The sequence below is a fragment of the Salvelinus alpinus genome, chromosome 2 (genome assembly GCF_045679555.1).
Source record: "Salvelinus alpinus chromosome 2, SLU_Salpinus.1, whole genome shotgun sequence".
Classification (NCBI taxonomy): domain Eukaryota; kingdom Metazoa; phylum Chordata; class Actinopteri; order Salmoniformes; family Salmonidae; genus Salvelinus; species Salvelinus alpinus.
In genome coordinates, this window is record NC_092087.1 from 41,556,389 (window position 1) to 41,570,899 (window position 14,511).

Consider the following 14,511-nt stretch of genomic DNA (forward strand, 5'->3'; position numbering starts at 1 on the left):
GCATTGAAGTATGTTTTCCGATCCATTTCTTGCGCGGGCTCCACGGTGTCTTAATGTAACCATGATTGCGTTCCGAACGCAGTGCATCTGTGTAAACGTGCATCGAGCATAACGGTATGTTCGGTATATTCTGGCAAATGCAATCATCCTCCAACTCAATGAAGTAGCATTTGACCAATCCAGGTAGTTATTTCAAAGTGCACTGATACCTAAGAAGTATCCACACCATAAATATTAACCGACTGACTCAAATCGGTCTTATGTAGCAAAATGTTAAGTTGTTTTTTTACATTGGATAAAAGTAGACTCAGAGTTGCAAAATGGTATATCATACACTGCATTTGAGGAATAATGGGAAAGCAATTATGCTTTGAAAGTTGACAAACTTGTAAACTCACTTTTGAGAATGTTCTTTCAATGTTTTTGTACCTACTGGAGAGCTCTCCTTTGTTGACACCCTATTCAGCATTGTTCACACCCGCTTAAGCCAGCCCCACCCATCTCTTTTAAGGATTCACATGTGAGGTCATGTGCTAAAAAGTGAGTAGTGTAGTAAAGATTAAGACAAAGTAGTATCCTACGATAAGGAAAAATTCCAGGTAAACAAAGTGTCCCGATGATAAAATATTTTATAAATGAGATCATGCTTACCCAGACACACTTGTCTAAATTGATGGGTCATGTGAAAGAAATGCTAGAACCCCCAGCCACATATTGCCAAGTGGATGGGTCTCTACAGAGGGTATAAACGGTACAGCCAAATGGTTACTTGCATAGTAGCAATATCAAAATAGATGTGAAGCCCGTAGACTCTTCGTCACAAAACTCCCTGATCTTCTCAAAAACATACGTTTGTTGAGCTGTGTCCAGTCCAGGTGGTGCTTGTACAGGCAGACCATCTATGGGAGGAAGGATGTCAGCGTTGCGCAACAGCTGAAAACTGGTCCCGACTGAGTCCGAACGCTCCTTGGAGACAACACCAGGCTCCAGAGCATCGACGCTGTAAAACAGGAAATAACAAAAAAAATGAAGATTTTACAAACTTGCACAACATCAATTCACCTCCCAAGTTTAGATAAGAAGAAGAATCTCATGCAATGAAAATGATATTCACCCGAAGCGATGATGCTGCTTGATCTGTGGCAGTGGCCTGAAGTATGTAGTCAGATGTTGTTGCCAGCCATAGCTTTCCACCTGCACCGTACCATCCTCCAGTCCAACCAGCTGTGGGCTGTTGACCCCTGTCGCAGTGCTGTCCTTCACAACACCAGCAATCTCAGACAGTGTTCACTCTGGTCTTTCTGAAGAGCTGCTTGAAGAGGCCAAAGCACGAACTTGGTGTGGTCTGTGATCAGGAAGTGAAGGTCCAGACTGCTGGAGCTTGTGCATGGTCCGCCAGGCACAATACCAGAGCACAAACGTGTTCTTATTTTGGCCACTGCAGTTATCACAATTCAGGTCAACATGTGTTTTTCTCCAACTAGTTGGTGAAGAAATGGTGCATGTAGTTGACTGCGCTGCTGCCTTTGCTGGATGACATGCCTTCATCAATCAAGTAGTTGACTTGTTGTGGTATTCCTTCACAGCAGACACCAAACAAGCCAGATTTGCAAGCTAAAAAGTAAATGGGACCTGGCATAGGAAGGATAGTGCACCTGCAAACAACAAAATAAAACTTTAAGATAAGTTAATGAAAATAAAATGTAACGTAAAACGTAACATATTTTTTATGCATCATTATCAGGTAAGTTTCACTTACCTACAAATGTGCAGAGCAGCAGCACTGCATACAGAAAGAACATCATCTTGGAAACTGGAAGTACGACTACACGTACCTCTGGAAAATACAGAAATAATGTGAGATCAATAAAAGTAGTGCCAATCATGTTGGAGGTCAATTAAATAATCAAAACTTGTTGTTTATGCTTTACATACCAAGTGTTGTCATCGATTCCTTGTAGAGACGCCACACTGCTGCTTTTGTCACATGGGATGGCAGCAGCTTTCCACCAAAGTGTTTGTGTCCTGGGTGGCGCCCTGGTAACAGGATTGCATTATCCTCTGCGTAGTTGTTGAAGTTCATCACTCGTAAGTTCTCATGCTTCAGGTGTAACCTGTGCTTGCTTGGGCCAGCTTTCTTTTTGATGGGAGGCATTAGACCATTCTCCTTGTATGACTGGTGGAGGAGAGTCAGGTGTGTTCTACTGATGCTGAAAGACAAATTCCAGATTTTGGCATAATTATACAATAGATAGCCGTAATTATCGTCAGACACACCTGGCTAACTTAATGGGTCATGTAATCATCTGGCGAAGTGGAGTCTTTTGTTTAGACAAACCGATTTGTCACAGCTAGCTAAAGTTAACCAAATAGGTTCAATGTTAGCTAGCTAACATTAGGCTATAACTAGAAATACGAAATGGCATTCTGAGAACATTACTACACAGATCATAAACATAATGTGAGCCAGCCATTGTTGATAAAACGTTTACTGGAGACAGGAGATCAAGTGGAGACATAGGACGAGGTGGATTATATAATAAGGCCGTTTATTCACATGTAAAAAATATCTTAGTAAATCGTGCAGCACGGCCCCTTCTGTCTGACTCGTATGGAATCGTCGGAAAAGAGGCCGCTCTAAACAGTTCATACAGATTATATAGGCAACAAGCAAAGTAGGTTGATCTTGTAGTCTGGCCTTCCTATTGGTCGATCTGGGTCGTGGGTAGTCCTGTCCGGGCCTAATGTCGACGTTCCATTGGCTCTTCACACAGTTCTTTGTCTTAGTCTCATCCAAAAGCATCCTGCATGTGCGTTTGTTTTCACAGGGCCCTATTCATGGGGGAGGGGAGTGTGTGTGTGGGTCTGCGGTTATTTATAAGGGTACAAAGTAGTGGGGGTATAGTGGGGATGGGTGCATGTTGTGCCAAGTATAGCTTGTGTTGAGAAGTTGTGAAACAAGTTACCAGTATCTAATACAATTTCTTACACCATCTAACGTCAGCTAGCTAACAGTCAGCTTTAACTTGGTCTTTTGTTTATACAGTGGTTCTTCCTATAAAAGTTGCGTCATACTGCAGCACATCTTGCGGGCTGCCTCAGAATTCTATGGCACTTTATTTAATTGTCAGCCATTGTTGCCATTAGTGCTAGTTTGACCACCAGAGGGCGTCTTTGAGAAGCTTTTGACAGTCTTCAATATTGGCTGTACTAGAGAATTTTAAACTTTTTTTTTTTTTGTCTCAGAGCAGCGCTGTCTTGACCTCTGAATGCTGTCTTTTCCCCCTACCACTTGCCTCTTCCATTAATTTTGAAAGAGTATTTTCCAGTAAGCATAATCAGTGCTATAACTCCCCCATGCGCTGATCTGGAGCAGTGACGCAGGGTACCATACTAAACCACAAATTACCTCTAAGTCCCGCAGAATAATCAACATTTTTAGTTGAGCAACCACTGTACATGGAGCTAGCTAGCTATTAAATAAGACGTCCTGTGTCGTTTCCATTGCTTGGCCCGTTGTTGTGTTCAGTCACTCTAGTTCACACTGACTGTGTACAATGCCATAATAATCATCTTAAGCTTTAGCCCTCACCCAAACTCTGACCATTTCACTCGCTCTAGCAGAGGTGGTTAGGCTGTTTTCATGTTATCCCGAGCGTTGGTGACGAACTGTGCTCCTGGCAACAATTCTTATTACGCTTTTTTCGACGACGTTTACTGACACCAGCCATATTAAGCCTGTGTTGAGCGTGTAAATTCATCAGTTTATTCTGCGCTCTTGCACACTCAGACGAGAGTGCTCTGTAACAGTTGTTGCAGTGAAGTTCTATTGAAATGGATACTTGCATAGTCAAGTCTTTTTGTTAAGTTTTAATATGCGATTCATAAATAAAAAAAATAAAAAATGTAAAGCTGCGTTAGACAGGATTACCTACTGACCAGCTCAAATAGACAAAAGCGTTCTATATGGCAGACCAATCCAAACTCATCTCTCGGCATGTCCAGCCCACTCATTATCTCAGCCAATCATAGTGGGAAGGTTGCTGGCTTTCCTGTGGCTTAACCAACTAGGCTCGTAATTTTTAACAATACTATTCGTATTTACACATGGCATACAAGTTTGTTATTAAGGCACATGAAAGTTCACAACTTCGAGGAGGCATTTCTGCCCCCCAAAAAACATTTTGATCAACAACAAAAACGTTTACGTTCAAACGGCTCTCCTGTGAAGTAGTGACCCGAGACATACGCCTAGTTTCCTGAAACAGGTCACAAATGTTCATACTACCACTAGTCTTGGTCAAAAATAAAACCCACTTGCACTGTAGTGGGTAAGTGTCTTTTATAACCCGTCTTGACACAATGAAATCACCTCAGAGAGGGTGTGCAGTAGATTCTGTTAATTTATGACAAGCCCTTTGCTTGTATTTCTGAAAGACGTCTCATCTAAGTGGGCTGATATTTATATTGAAGTCATCACTCTGGTCTAAACTGTTAAAAAGGTCATCAATGCCATTACAGTACATGCCTGTTTTTGTAACGTGGTGTAGAATGCTCATTCTAGTACTTTCCCCACTGTGCTGAATAGGCAGTGTATTCGCTTATTCAGAACTTACTTCAGTGCGTAGAGCACACAGCGTTCAAAAAGGTCACCAGCAGCAAAGACTCATGTTACCATGTTTTATAGCTGAGGATTGGCGCACTTCCCTTTTGAGGAAGGAAAGGAAAAGGCACACAAAGGCAATAGAATTCCTGTCTGCGTATCAGGTGTCCAATATTGCGCCTTTTTTAGCAATGAGCAAAAGATAATACACCAAATCTAGGCTAACTAATTAATCCAAGACTGGTTGAAGAGCTTTTTACTGTAAGTAACACAGCCATTAATTGTAGTGCCATCTTCTCTAAGTGCCTTCCAATGTGCTGCCACATATAGGTTGTTTATTTTAAACATGGTTGAGTCATTTAAACTTTTTTTTCTGTGAGTATGTTCCATGTCGACTATGATCCTGCTCATGCAAGATATGTAGGCATATGTTGTCATGTTTGATTGTATGTACTCTGTAGACGAACCATTTCCCTACCTGTGTTGCAGGTTGTAGTTGGTTCCGGTGATGTGCCATGGGCTACGACGTCACCCGGTTCCAGGGGGAAGTGGATGAGGACCTGCTGTGCCCCATCTGCAGTGGGGTCCTAGAGGAGCCCGTTCAGGTCAGTGACGTACACATCTCCGCACCATTTTAGCCGTTGGATTGCATTTCAGTGCTCTGAGAAATCACTGAAAAATAAGGAATTGTCAGTGTTGTAAATTCAGTTCCATTTCAGTGAAATAGGATCCAGTATTTGTCAGCTCGTTGATCACACACCTGCTGTGCCATTTCAGTCTAAGTTTTTGCTAGTTTCTCGAATTTCAGTCCTATAGGCTGTGTGCAGGCCATTTATTTTGTAGTGCTACAAAGGTGATTATAAACCAGGTCGTTCGAGCCCTGGATGCTGATTTGGCTGAAAGCCGTGGTATACAGTGCATTCGGGAAGTATTCAGACCACTTGTTTTTTATATAGCATTCTATTGGTTGCTAGGAATTTTGTTTAATAATTTACTTTTTAAAAACAAAGTTTTGAATCCAGCGTCATTTTGTGTATCAGTTCATAAACCATGTGCCATGGAATCGGTACATCAACTAAACTGAACAACAATATAAACTAAACATGCAACAATTTCAAAGATTTTACTGAGTTACAGTTCATTTAAGGAAATCCGTCAATTGAAATAAATTAATTCTGCCCAAATCTATGGATTTCACATGACTGAGTAAGGGCGCAGCCATGGGAGGTGCATAGGTCCACCCACTTTGGAGCCAGACCCACCCATTGAGGAGCCAGGCCCTTTTGTGGGGGAAAATGTGTTCTGATTGGCTGGGCATTATTACAGACACACATACTCCTCAGTTTCCTCAGCTGTCCTGATCCTGCAGGTGAAAAAGACGTATGTGGAGGTCCTGGGCTGGCGTTGTTACATGTGGTCTGCGGTTGTGAGGACTGTTGGACGTACTGCCAAATTCTTTAAAACGACAGAGGTGGTTTATGGTAGAGAAATTAACATTCAATTATCTGGCAACAGCTCTGGTGGACCCAATTGCACACTCCCTCAACTTGAGACACCTGTTGTGTTGTGTGACAACTGCACATTTTAGTGGCCTTTTGTTGTCCCCGGCACAAGGTGCACCTGTGTAATGATAATGCTGTTTAATCAGCTTCTTGATATGCCACACCTGTCAGGTGGCTGGATTATCTTGGCAAATGAGAAATGCTCACTAACAGGGATGTAAACACATTTGAGAGAAATAAGCTTTTTGTGCATATGGAACATTTCTGGGATCTTATATTTCATGTCATGGAACATGGGACCGACACTTTACATGTTGCGTTTTTATATTTTTGTAAAGTATATTTTGCAATCGATATAGAACAGCTATCAATTTTTTGGTCCTTAAATGAAGCTGGTATACTTTTTTATTTATTTATCACAATTTCTTTTATAACCAATTTTGGTCTTTAATGCTGAGCCGAAAGACAAGTTCCTTACTTCCACTTGCCTATTCCATTTTTGTGGTAATGCTGTAATTAGCCCAACAGCCCTTAGCCTTAGTATATTGGTCATATACCACACCCCCTCTGGCTTTATAGCTTAATTATCATATTTTCTGCAGTGCTCTTGCCGCTATGCTGTTTTTGCATTTCTGTATACAGTATATCACTGGACTTGTAATTTGATTCTCTATGATGAAGCTCCAGTGATGACGATTCATTGCTAGTGAAAGGTGAAAGCGATTAGACATATGAGAATAGCCCCATCTTGGCCAGGAAAGAGATGGGCAGAGAGAAAGGATAGGGAGGAGAGCTTAAAGGGCAATCTGCTTTCAGAGGGATGCTGTGTCAGCAAGGGGGAGAGCAGACAGGACAGCGAGAGAGAGGACAGCGAGAGAGAGGACAGCGAGAGAGAGGACAGCGAGAGAGAGGACAGCGAGAGAGAGCGAGAGAGGACAGGAGGGCGAGAGAGAGGACAGGACAACGAGAGAGAGCGAGAGAGAGGACAGGACAACGAGAGAGAGCGAGAGAGGACAGGAGGGAGAGAGAGGACAGGACAACGAGAGAGAGGGCGGGAGAGAGAAGAAGGCAATTTGGAGAGATGAGCACTGCATGGAGATCTGTTTGTTCTTTTTAAAGATGAATCAAAGTGCCCAATGTTTGTAGTGATGCATAAAGATGGGGCAGAGGTGAACGGACTAGTAGGGATAGAAGAAGTGAGTGGGGATGCTTAGTCCTGTTAATGTAAATGAAGCATAAGGATACTAGTATAACAAACACATCTCCCAAACTGAAACCAACTATGAGGTGAGTGGCTTTAAATAGACACTATTGATTCTACCTACCTGCAGAGGATAGCATTGTTTTGCTACATGTTTGCCCTTGGAGTAAATAGTTGCTGGTTTGTGCTTTTTATAGTACATAACACTTTGTCCAGCCTAGGCATTTCTTAATGTGTGTGTGTGTGTTGGTCAATTGCCTGTGGTAGTAAGTGTTCTTTGTTTTGGAGTGTTTTTGTGAGTGTGACTGCGTCGGTCTGTGGGCACGTGTGTTCATGCGTTGGTAGGTTAATTCAGAAGGTAGTGTGGCAGTACAACGTCACTTCCAGCCAATGTAGCCTATGCATTCTGAGCTGTCGTAGGACTTTGCACAGCGTGCTGGCAGCAGTAAAGGAATGTGGACATAACTGCCGTAGGGCTTTCAGTGGAGACACATACAGTATACTGAGAGACGGAATGATTGGAATTGTTTGCTTTCATCTGCACTCGGCTGTGTCTAGCGCTGCTGCTTACTCTGGCATCCCCTGCATGGGCCTGGACAGATAGTATGTACACTATAATACAGTGCCTTCACATTTTGTTGTTACAGCCTGAGTTGTTTTTTAGAATAAGTTTTTTTTGGTCAATGACCTACACACAATACCCCTATAATGTCAAAGTGGAATTATGTTTTTAGAAATGTTTACAAATAATAATAAAAAAATAAAAAGCTGATTTTCTTGAGTGAATAAGTATTTAACCCCTTTTTATGGCAAACCTAAATAAGTTCAGGAGTACACAATTGCTTAGCAAGTCACATATCAATTACATGGACTCACTCTGTGTGCAATAATAGTGTTTTAATATGATTTTTGAATGACTACCTCATCGCTGTACCCCACACGTACAATTATCTGTAAGTCCGTCAGTCAAGCAATGCATGTTAAACACCGATTCAACCACAAAGACCAGGGAAGATTTCCAATGCCTAGCAAAGAATGGCATCTATTGGTAGAATTTATAACTTATACAGCCAGTCACTACGAAGATACAGGCGTGTGTAGACCACTGACACACAATCTCTATTTAATCCATTTTAAATTCCGTCTGTAATACAACAAAATGTGGAACAAGTCAAGGGGTGTGAATACTTTCTGAAGGCACTGTACATCAGAGACCTGAGTGAAAGCTGTATAATTCCCATGCCCTGCTGAGAGCATTGACATCTTCCAGACTGAAAGAATGGGAGGGAGAGAGGGAGTGGAATAAGCAGAGGTTAGATGTGCACAAAGCCATGTATTTAGAGATTTGGGCCATTGAGGTTTCTTTATGATGATTCGTTTACATGACATCACAACATTCTTTATGGCAGCCATGTTAGCGAAACAACATTTTTGGGATATCTGATTAAATCACCATGGGAGCATACCAGAGTTGCGACCATTTTTTATTTATTTTTTTGCCATGTTAGCGCCCCATTTGACATTACATGGGGAATATTTATTCCTAGCTAACTGTCTAGAATTGGAACATTATTCAAAGTTATAGAAGTTCTCAACTCTCTAAATACAAGAGTCTGGGTGTGCATCTGAGGGTGTGTTAGTCCCAGTCAGTGTGCTGTGCTGCACTCACTGATCTTGCTGGAGTCAGTGCTGCTGTGTGGACTGTCCCAGGGCTGGGCTGGGTGAATTTATACTCCCTCTGGGGCCCCAGTATGAATCAGCAGCACTGCAGCATAGAACTCTGCTGTAGTGGGAGGAATCAGGACTAGGACTGTCTGACCCTATTCCCTATAGTGTACTATGTTTGATCAGGGCCCTGGTCAAAAGTACTGGACTATATAGGAAATATGGTGCCATTTCGGACTCACCCAGGGACTGCATGGGAAACAGGGCAAGAAAGTCTCTGGGGAATCCATTGCTACCCAGTAGCGGCTGTGGCTGTAGCCTTGAGATTTCTTCCTGATTCACCCAGGGACTGTAGTGGGAACGGCTATTGTAGCCAACAGAAGCTAGCCAACCCGTCGCTAGCTTAGCGTCAGTACCGTCACCCCTGCATTGGTGAGATCTTCACACACAGCAGAACTGCTATCCCCAAATGTAACCATACTTGCTGAACTCCCTTCTTCACTGCTAATGGCTTTAGCTTTTTTATCATGCCCTCTGCCTCTTGTCATTTTAAGAATTTGATCTTTGAATTAAAATGTCTCTTTCTGCCAACATGTTTTTAACAGCAAAATGATCATATATTATTGATTTTATAATGACAGAAAATATATTTTTAATAGAAACATGCATTTTTGCCGGAGCAGGTAATTTAGCATTTGCTCCATTTCTTCCTCTGTGTCCCTCCTTCTCCCTCCCTTAGGCCCCTCACTGTGAGCACGCCTTCTGCAATGCCTGCATCACCCAGTGGTTCTCGCAGCAGCAGATATGCCCCGTGGACCGCAGCGTGGTGACGCTGGCCCACCTGCGCCCCGTGCCCCGCATCATGCGCAACATGCTCTCTAAGCTGCAAATCCACTGCGACAACGCCGGCTTTGGCTGCGTTGCCGTGCTGCGCCTGGACCAGCTGCAGTCGCACCTCAGGGACTGCCAGCACAACCCCAAGAGGCCCGTCCAGTGCGAGCAGGGCTGCGGGTGAGTGGGTATGGCTCCAACAAAGGCGTTCACCAAAACTCTATTTTGGGCCATGTTTTGTTACTCATTTAAATGATATAGGTAAAGCTGTGAAACTGAATGTCATCTATATGAGGGAGTATGAGCACAAACAAAGAGGGGGGTGAGAATCAGGTTGGGAAACTCTGCTGTAGGTGAGTAGTGCTACTGGCTCTGGATTAGTGGGTCAACAGGGCAGTGGGTATAGGGTATTGGCTAAAGGTTGTAGTTTACTGGGGCTGTGGGTGAGTTGGTTGCACTAAAAGGCTGTTGCTGAGTTATGTCCTCCCTCTTCCCCCCTCAGTCTGGAGATGCCTAAAGATGAGGTGTCTAGCCATAACTGCATCAAACACCTGCGCAGCGTGGTCCAGCAACAGCAGGGCAAGATCGCAGACCTGGAGAAGGCCTCTGCTGAACACAAGCACCAGCTAGCGGAGCAGGTTTGTGTGTGTCTGCATTTGTACGTGTGTGTGCATGTCCGTGTGTGCGTATGTGCAGTACCAGTCAAAAGTTTGGATATGCCTACTCATTCCAGGGTTTTTCTTTATTTTCACTATTTTCTACATTGTAGAATAATAGGGAAGACATCAAAACTATGAAATAACACATGGAATCGTGTAGTAACTAAAAAAGTATTAAACAAATCAAAATATATTTTATATTTGAGATTCTTCAAAGTAGCCACCCTTTGCCTAAATGACAGCTTTGCACACTCTTGGCATTCTCTCAACCAGCTTCACGAGTTAGTCACCTGGAATGCATTTCAATTAACACGTGTGCCTTGTTAGTTTGTGGAATTATTTTCTTAATGCTTTTGAGCCAATCAGTTGTGTTGTGACAAGGTAGGGGTGGTATACAGAAGATAGCCCTATTTGGTAAAAGACCAAATCCATATTATGGCAAGAACAGCTCAAATAAGCAAAGAGAGATGACAGTCCATTACTTTAAAACATGAAGGTCAGTCAATCTGGAAAATATCAAGAACTTTGAAAGTTTCTTTAAGTGCAGACGCAAAAAAACATCAAGTGCTATGATGAAACTGTCTCGCATGAGGACTGCCACAGGAAAGGAAGACCCAGAGTTACCTCTGCTGCAGAGGATAAGTTCATTAGAGTGACCAGCCTCAGAAATTGCAGCCCAAATAAATGCTTTAGAGTTAAAGAAACAGACACATCTCAACATCAACTGTTCAAAGGAGACTGCGTGAATCAGGCCTTCATGGTCGAATTGCTGCAAAGAAACCACTACTAAAGCACACCAATAAGAAAAAGAGACTTGCTTGGGCTAAGAAACACGAGCAATGGACATTAGACTGATGGTAATCTGTCCTTTGGTCTGATGAGTCAAAAATTTGATATTTTTGGTTTCAACCGCCTTGTCTTAGTGAGACGCAGATTAGGTGACGGATGATCTCCGCTTGTGTAGTTCCCACTGTGAAGCGTGGTGTTGGGGTGCTTCACTGGTGACACTGTTAGTGATTTATTTACAATTCAAGGCACACTTAACCCGTATGGCTACGACAGCATTCTGTAGCGATACGCCATCCCATCTGGTCTGTGCTTAGTGGGGCTATCATTTGTTTTTCAACAGGACAATGACCCAACTCACCTCCAGGCAGGGGCGCCGCCAGGGGTTTTGTGCCCCATGAAAATATATCACATTGGGCCCCACCACCACAGGCCACACCAACCCTGCGCAATTGCTGTAACCACACACCTCCAGAACCCAATTGACCCGTTCAATGCTTTAAATAGCTACCTTTGCATGCTTGCAACTCTGTTGTAGTCCAATATTTACTGTACGATATTTACTGACAGTGAGCTGTGAAAATATAACACTGTGCAGACATGCATGCAACATTCTGCATACAGTGGAATTCACTATTTGATGCAAGACTGATACCCTCTATAAGAAATGTGCTAAAGTCCATCTTTTACAGTCTAAATGTCATTTTAATGGTAAAATTCTTGAATGGAAAATTCTCTTAACATTAATGAATAACTTAAAATAAATATAACTGAAATATAAATTAACCTCGCCAATTAAAATAAATTATCATCTATAGAATGATATAACAAATAAAATAATAAAATCAGCAGCAGATTTCTGAACTAAGTATACTTACCAACTGGAAAATAAGCAGCTGTAAAAGTGGAAATGGAAATAAAAAGGCCTGATGGTGGCGCTAGAGGAAAGGTCAAGTGGTCACCAAATCAATATCAATTCTTCAGATTGGGGTCTTGATTGTGCACAACTAATTGTATGGCAATCCAGCCATTACTTTGAGATATATCCTGTTCTCAGTCTGTTCTCAGTCTTGTTCTCAGCCTGTCGGCATCATGTGTGTAGTGATCCAATATCCATAGCCATGCCATTTAACAGTTATCACTGGCCTTTACTCAGACTTACTCACCAAGAGCCCAGCGCTGAGCCTTCTTGCTAGCAAAGTCACTGATCAAGTCTTTTGAAGTCCAGGTTTCTAGCTAACTGACTTTCAATGGCAAGACTGCAAGGCCTGTCCTGGGACATAGTGGATCTCAAATAGTTTTTTTAAAATCCATTTTTGCTTACTGAAAGCTCTCGCCACCAGCAACAGTCACAGGCAGTGTGCAAAAATACGTAAAGCAATGCACACTTCTCCAAAAATGCTTTGCAGCTGCATCTTACCAATTGCATTCAGTAGACCAAGAGGAGACAAGTTAGGGGGGAAAGTGGCAGCATATGCAGTGTTCAGGTGTCTTACTTCATTTTGAAACTCAGGTGTAAGATCTCAGGAATACTTCATGATCAGTGGTTGGCACACAGAAGGGACTTTATCCTCACTAATCTGCCCAACTTTCAGAACAGAAGAAAATTATTCTACAAGTTTTGCAGTGGTGTGGAACCTAGTGTCCAAGTCACTTATGTTGTCCATAGCAGTAAACACCGTTGCTGCACTGTCCTGAGCTGTCACCTCTTGAGAGGTCTCATCATGGAATCTCTTCCTTTTCCTCTGGCGGCTGTATTCCTTGCTAAATTGAGGTGCAACGTCCATTTGCGTAGCAATCAGTGTTGCCTCAGACAGGAAAGACTCCCATCCATCTCTAAGAGCCTGCATCTCTTTAAGGCTCTGATATTGGCTTCCTCTGTGTCAAGGAGATTTTTCCTGACTGGAGAATCACATTCCTGTCCTCAATGCATTGCACTACCTGCAATTATGCCAACTGACATGTCATTCAACACAATGCTGCTCACCTCCTTCAGTTGGGAGTAGGGCTGGTTCAGGGGATGGGTACGGGGAGACAGGGCTGCTGAGCCTGAAGCTGCATTTGTTGGGCATGGCACCAGGCAGGGGCAGGGACAACTGATTTTAGTATGAATAGCTTGCTAAAAGTTTGCCTGCATTGATTAAATGTCAGCTAAAAGAGGAGCGAAATGTAAACACTCAGAATTTTTTGTGAAGATATTAAGTAACTATGGACTAAGCTAACAGGTTAATTTCCACCACTCACGGATACACACACCTTCCTTTGTGAAAAATTGGGTGACCTACTGTCACCCTTTTCTCTCCTGTCTTTCTTTTCTTTCTTTTTGTTTTTGGAAGCCAGATTTTCTTTAGGAAGCTAAGACATGATGCTCCACTGGCTCTCCTCACTCGCAATTCACAGCCAGCAAGTACCGTTCGCGCCTGGTTTGGGGGCAGGACCGAATTATTTCATGTAAATAGAGGGGGGGCAATACAGAGGCTCTCTGGATGTTTACTTTTTGCCAAAAACAAGAAAAGAAAAAAACTGTTCGTTTTGTCAGTAATTTGTAAATAAAATATTATATTAATGATGATGGGTACATTTTCTTCAATATTAAATTAACCAAATGTTCAAATAAATGTAGGGCCCCTGTTAGTCACAGGCCCTTAGAATCGTCCTAACTTTTCCCCCTATACGGCGGGGGAAATATTATCGATTATGTATGTTAAAAACAACCTGAGGATTGATTATAAAAAACGTTTGACATGTTTCTACGAACATTACGGATACTTTTGGTAATTTTCGTCTGCCCTTCAGGACCGGAACGAGCCTATGGTTTTCTGAACATAATGCGCAAGCCAAATGGCGGTTTTTGGTTATAAAACTAATCTTTATCGAACAAAAAGAACATTTTATTGTGTAACTGGGAGTCTCGTGAGTGCAAACATCCGAAGATCATCAAAGGTAAGCGATTAATTTTATTGCTTTTCTGACTTTCGTGACCAAGCTAATTTGCAGCTAGGTGTTCTTACTGTTTTGTCTAGTGATTGATAAACTCACAAACGCTTGGATTGCTTTCGCTGTAAAGCATATTTTCAAAGTCTGACACAATAGGTGGATTAACAACAAGCTAAGCTGTGTTTTGGTATATTTCACTTGTTATTTCATGATTATAAATATTATTTATATATATTTTTTTTTTTTGGCCCTCTGCAATTCAGCGGTTGTTTACGAAAATGATCCCGCTAAAGGGATCCGTGCGTCAATAAGTTAACTGGCCCCTTA

General features: G+C 42.4%; 1 protein-coding gene across 2 annotated transcripts in view; it reads left to right on the plus strand.

Moving 5' to 3' along the window:
* The window catches only part of LOC139561712 (E3 ubiquitin-protein ligase NRDP1-like), a 32,303-nt gene that overhangs the window by 9,240 nt on the left and 8,552 nt on the right, over positions 1 to 14,511 (plus strand). For both annotated transcript variants that reach the window (XM_071378985.1, XM_071378974.1), the window contains exons 3-5: positions 5,093 to 5,208; positions 9,711 to 9,982; positions 10,305 to 10,440. In XM_071378985.1, the coding sequence (XP_071235086.1) occupies positions 5,119 to 5,208; positions 9,711 to 9,982; positions 10,305 to 10,440 (498 nt within the window). In that variant the 5' untranslated portion in view covers positions 5,093 to 5,118. The remainder of the gene's footprint in view (positions 1 to 5,092; positions 5,209 to 9,710; positions 9,983 to 10,304; positions 10,441 to 14,511) is intronic.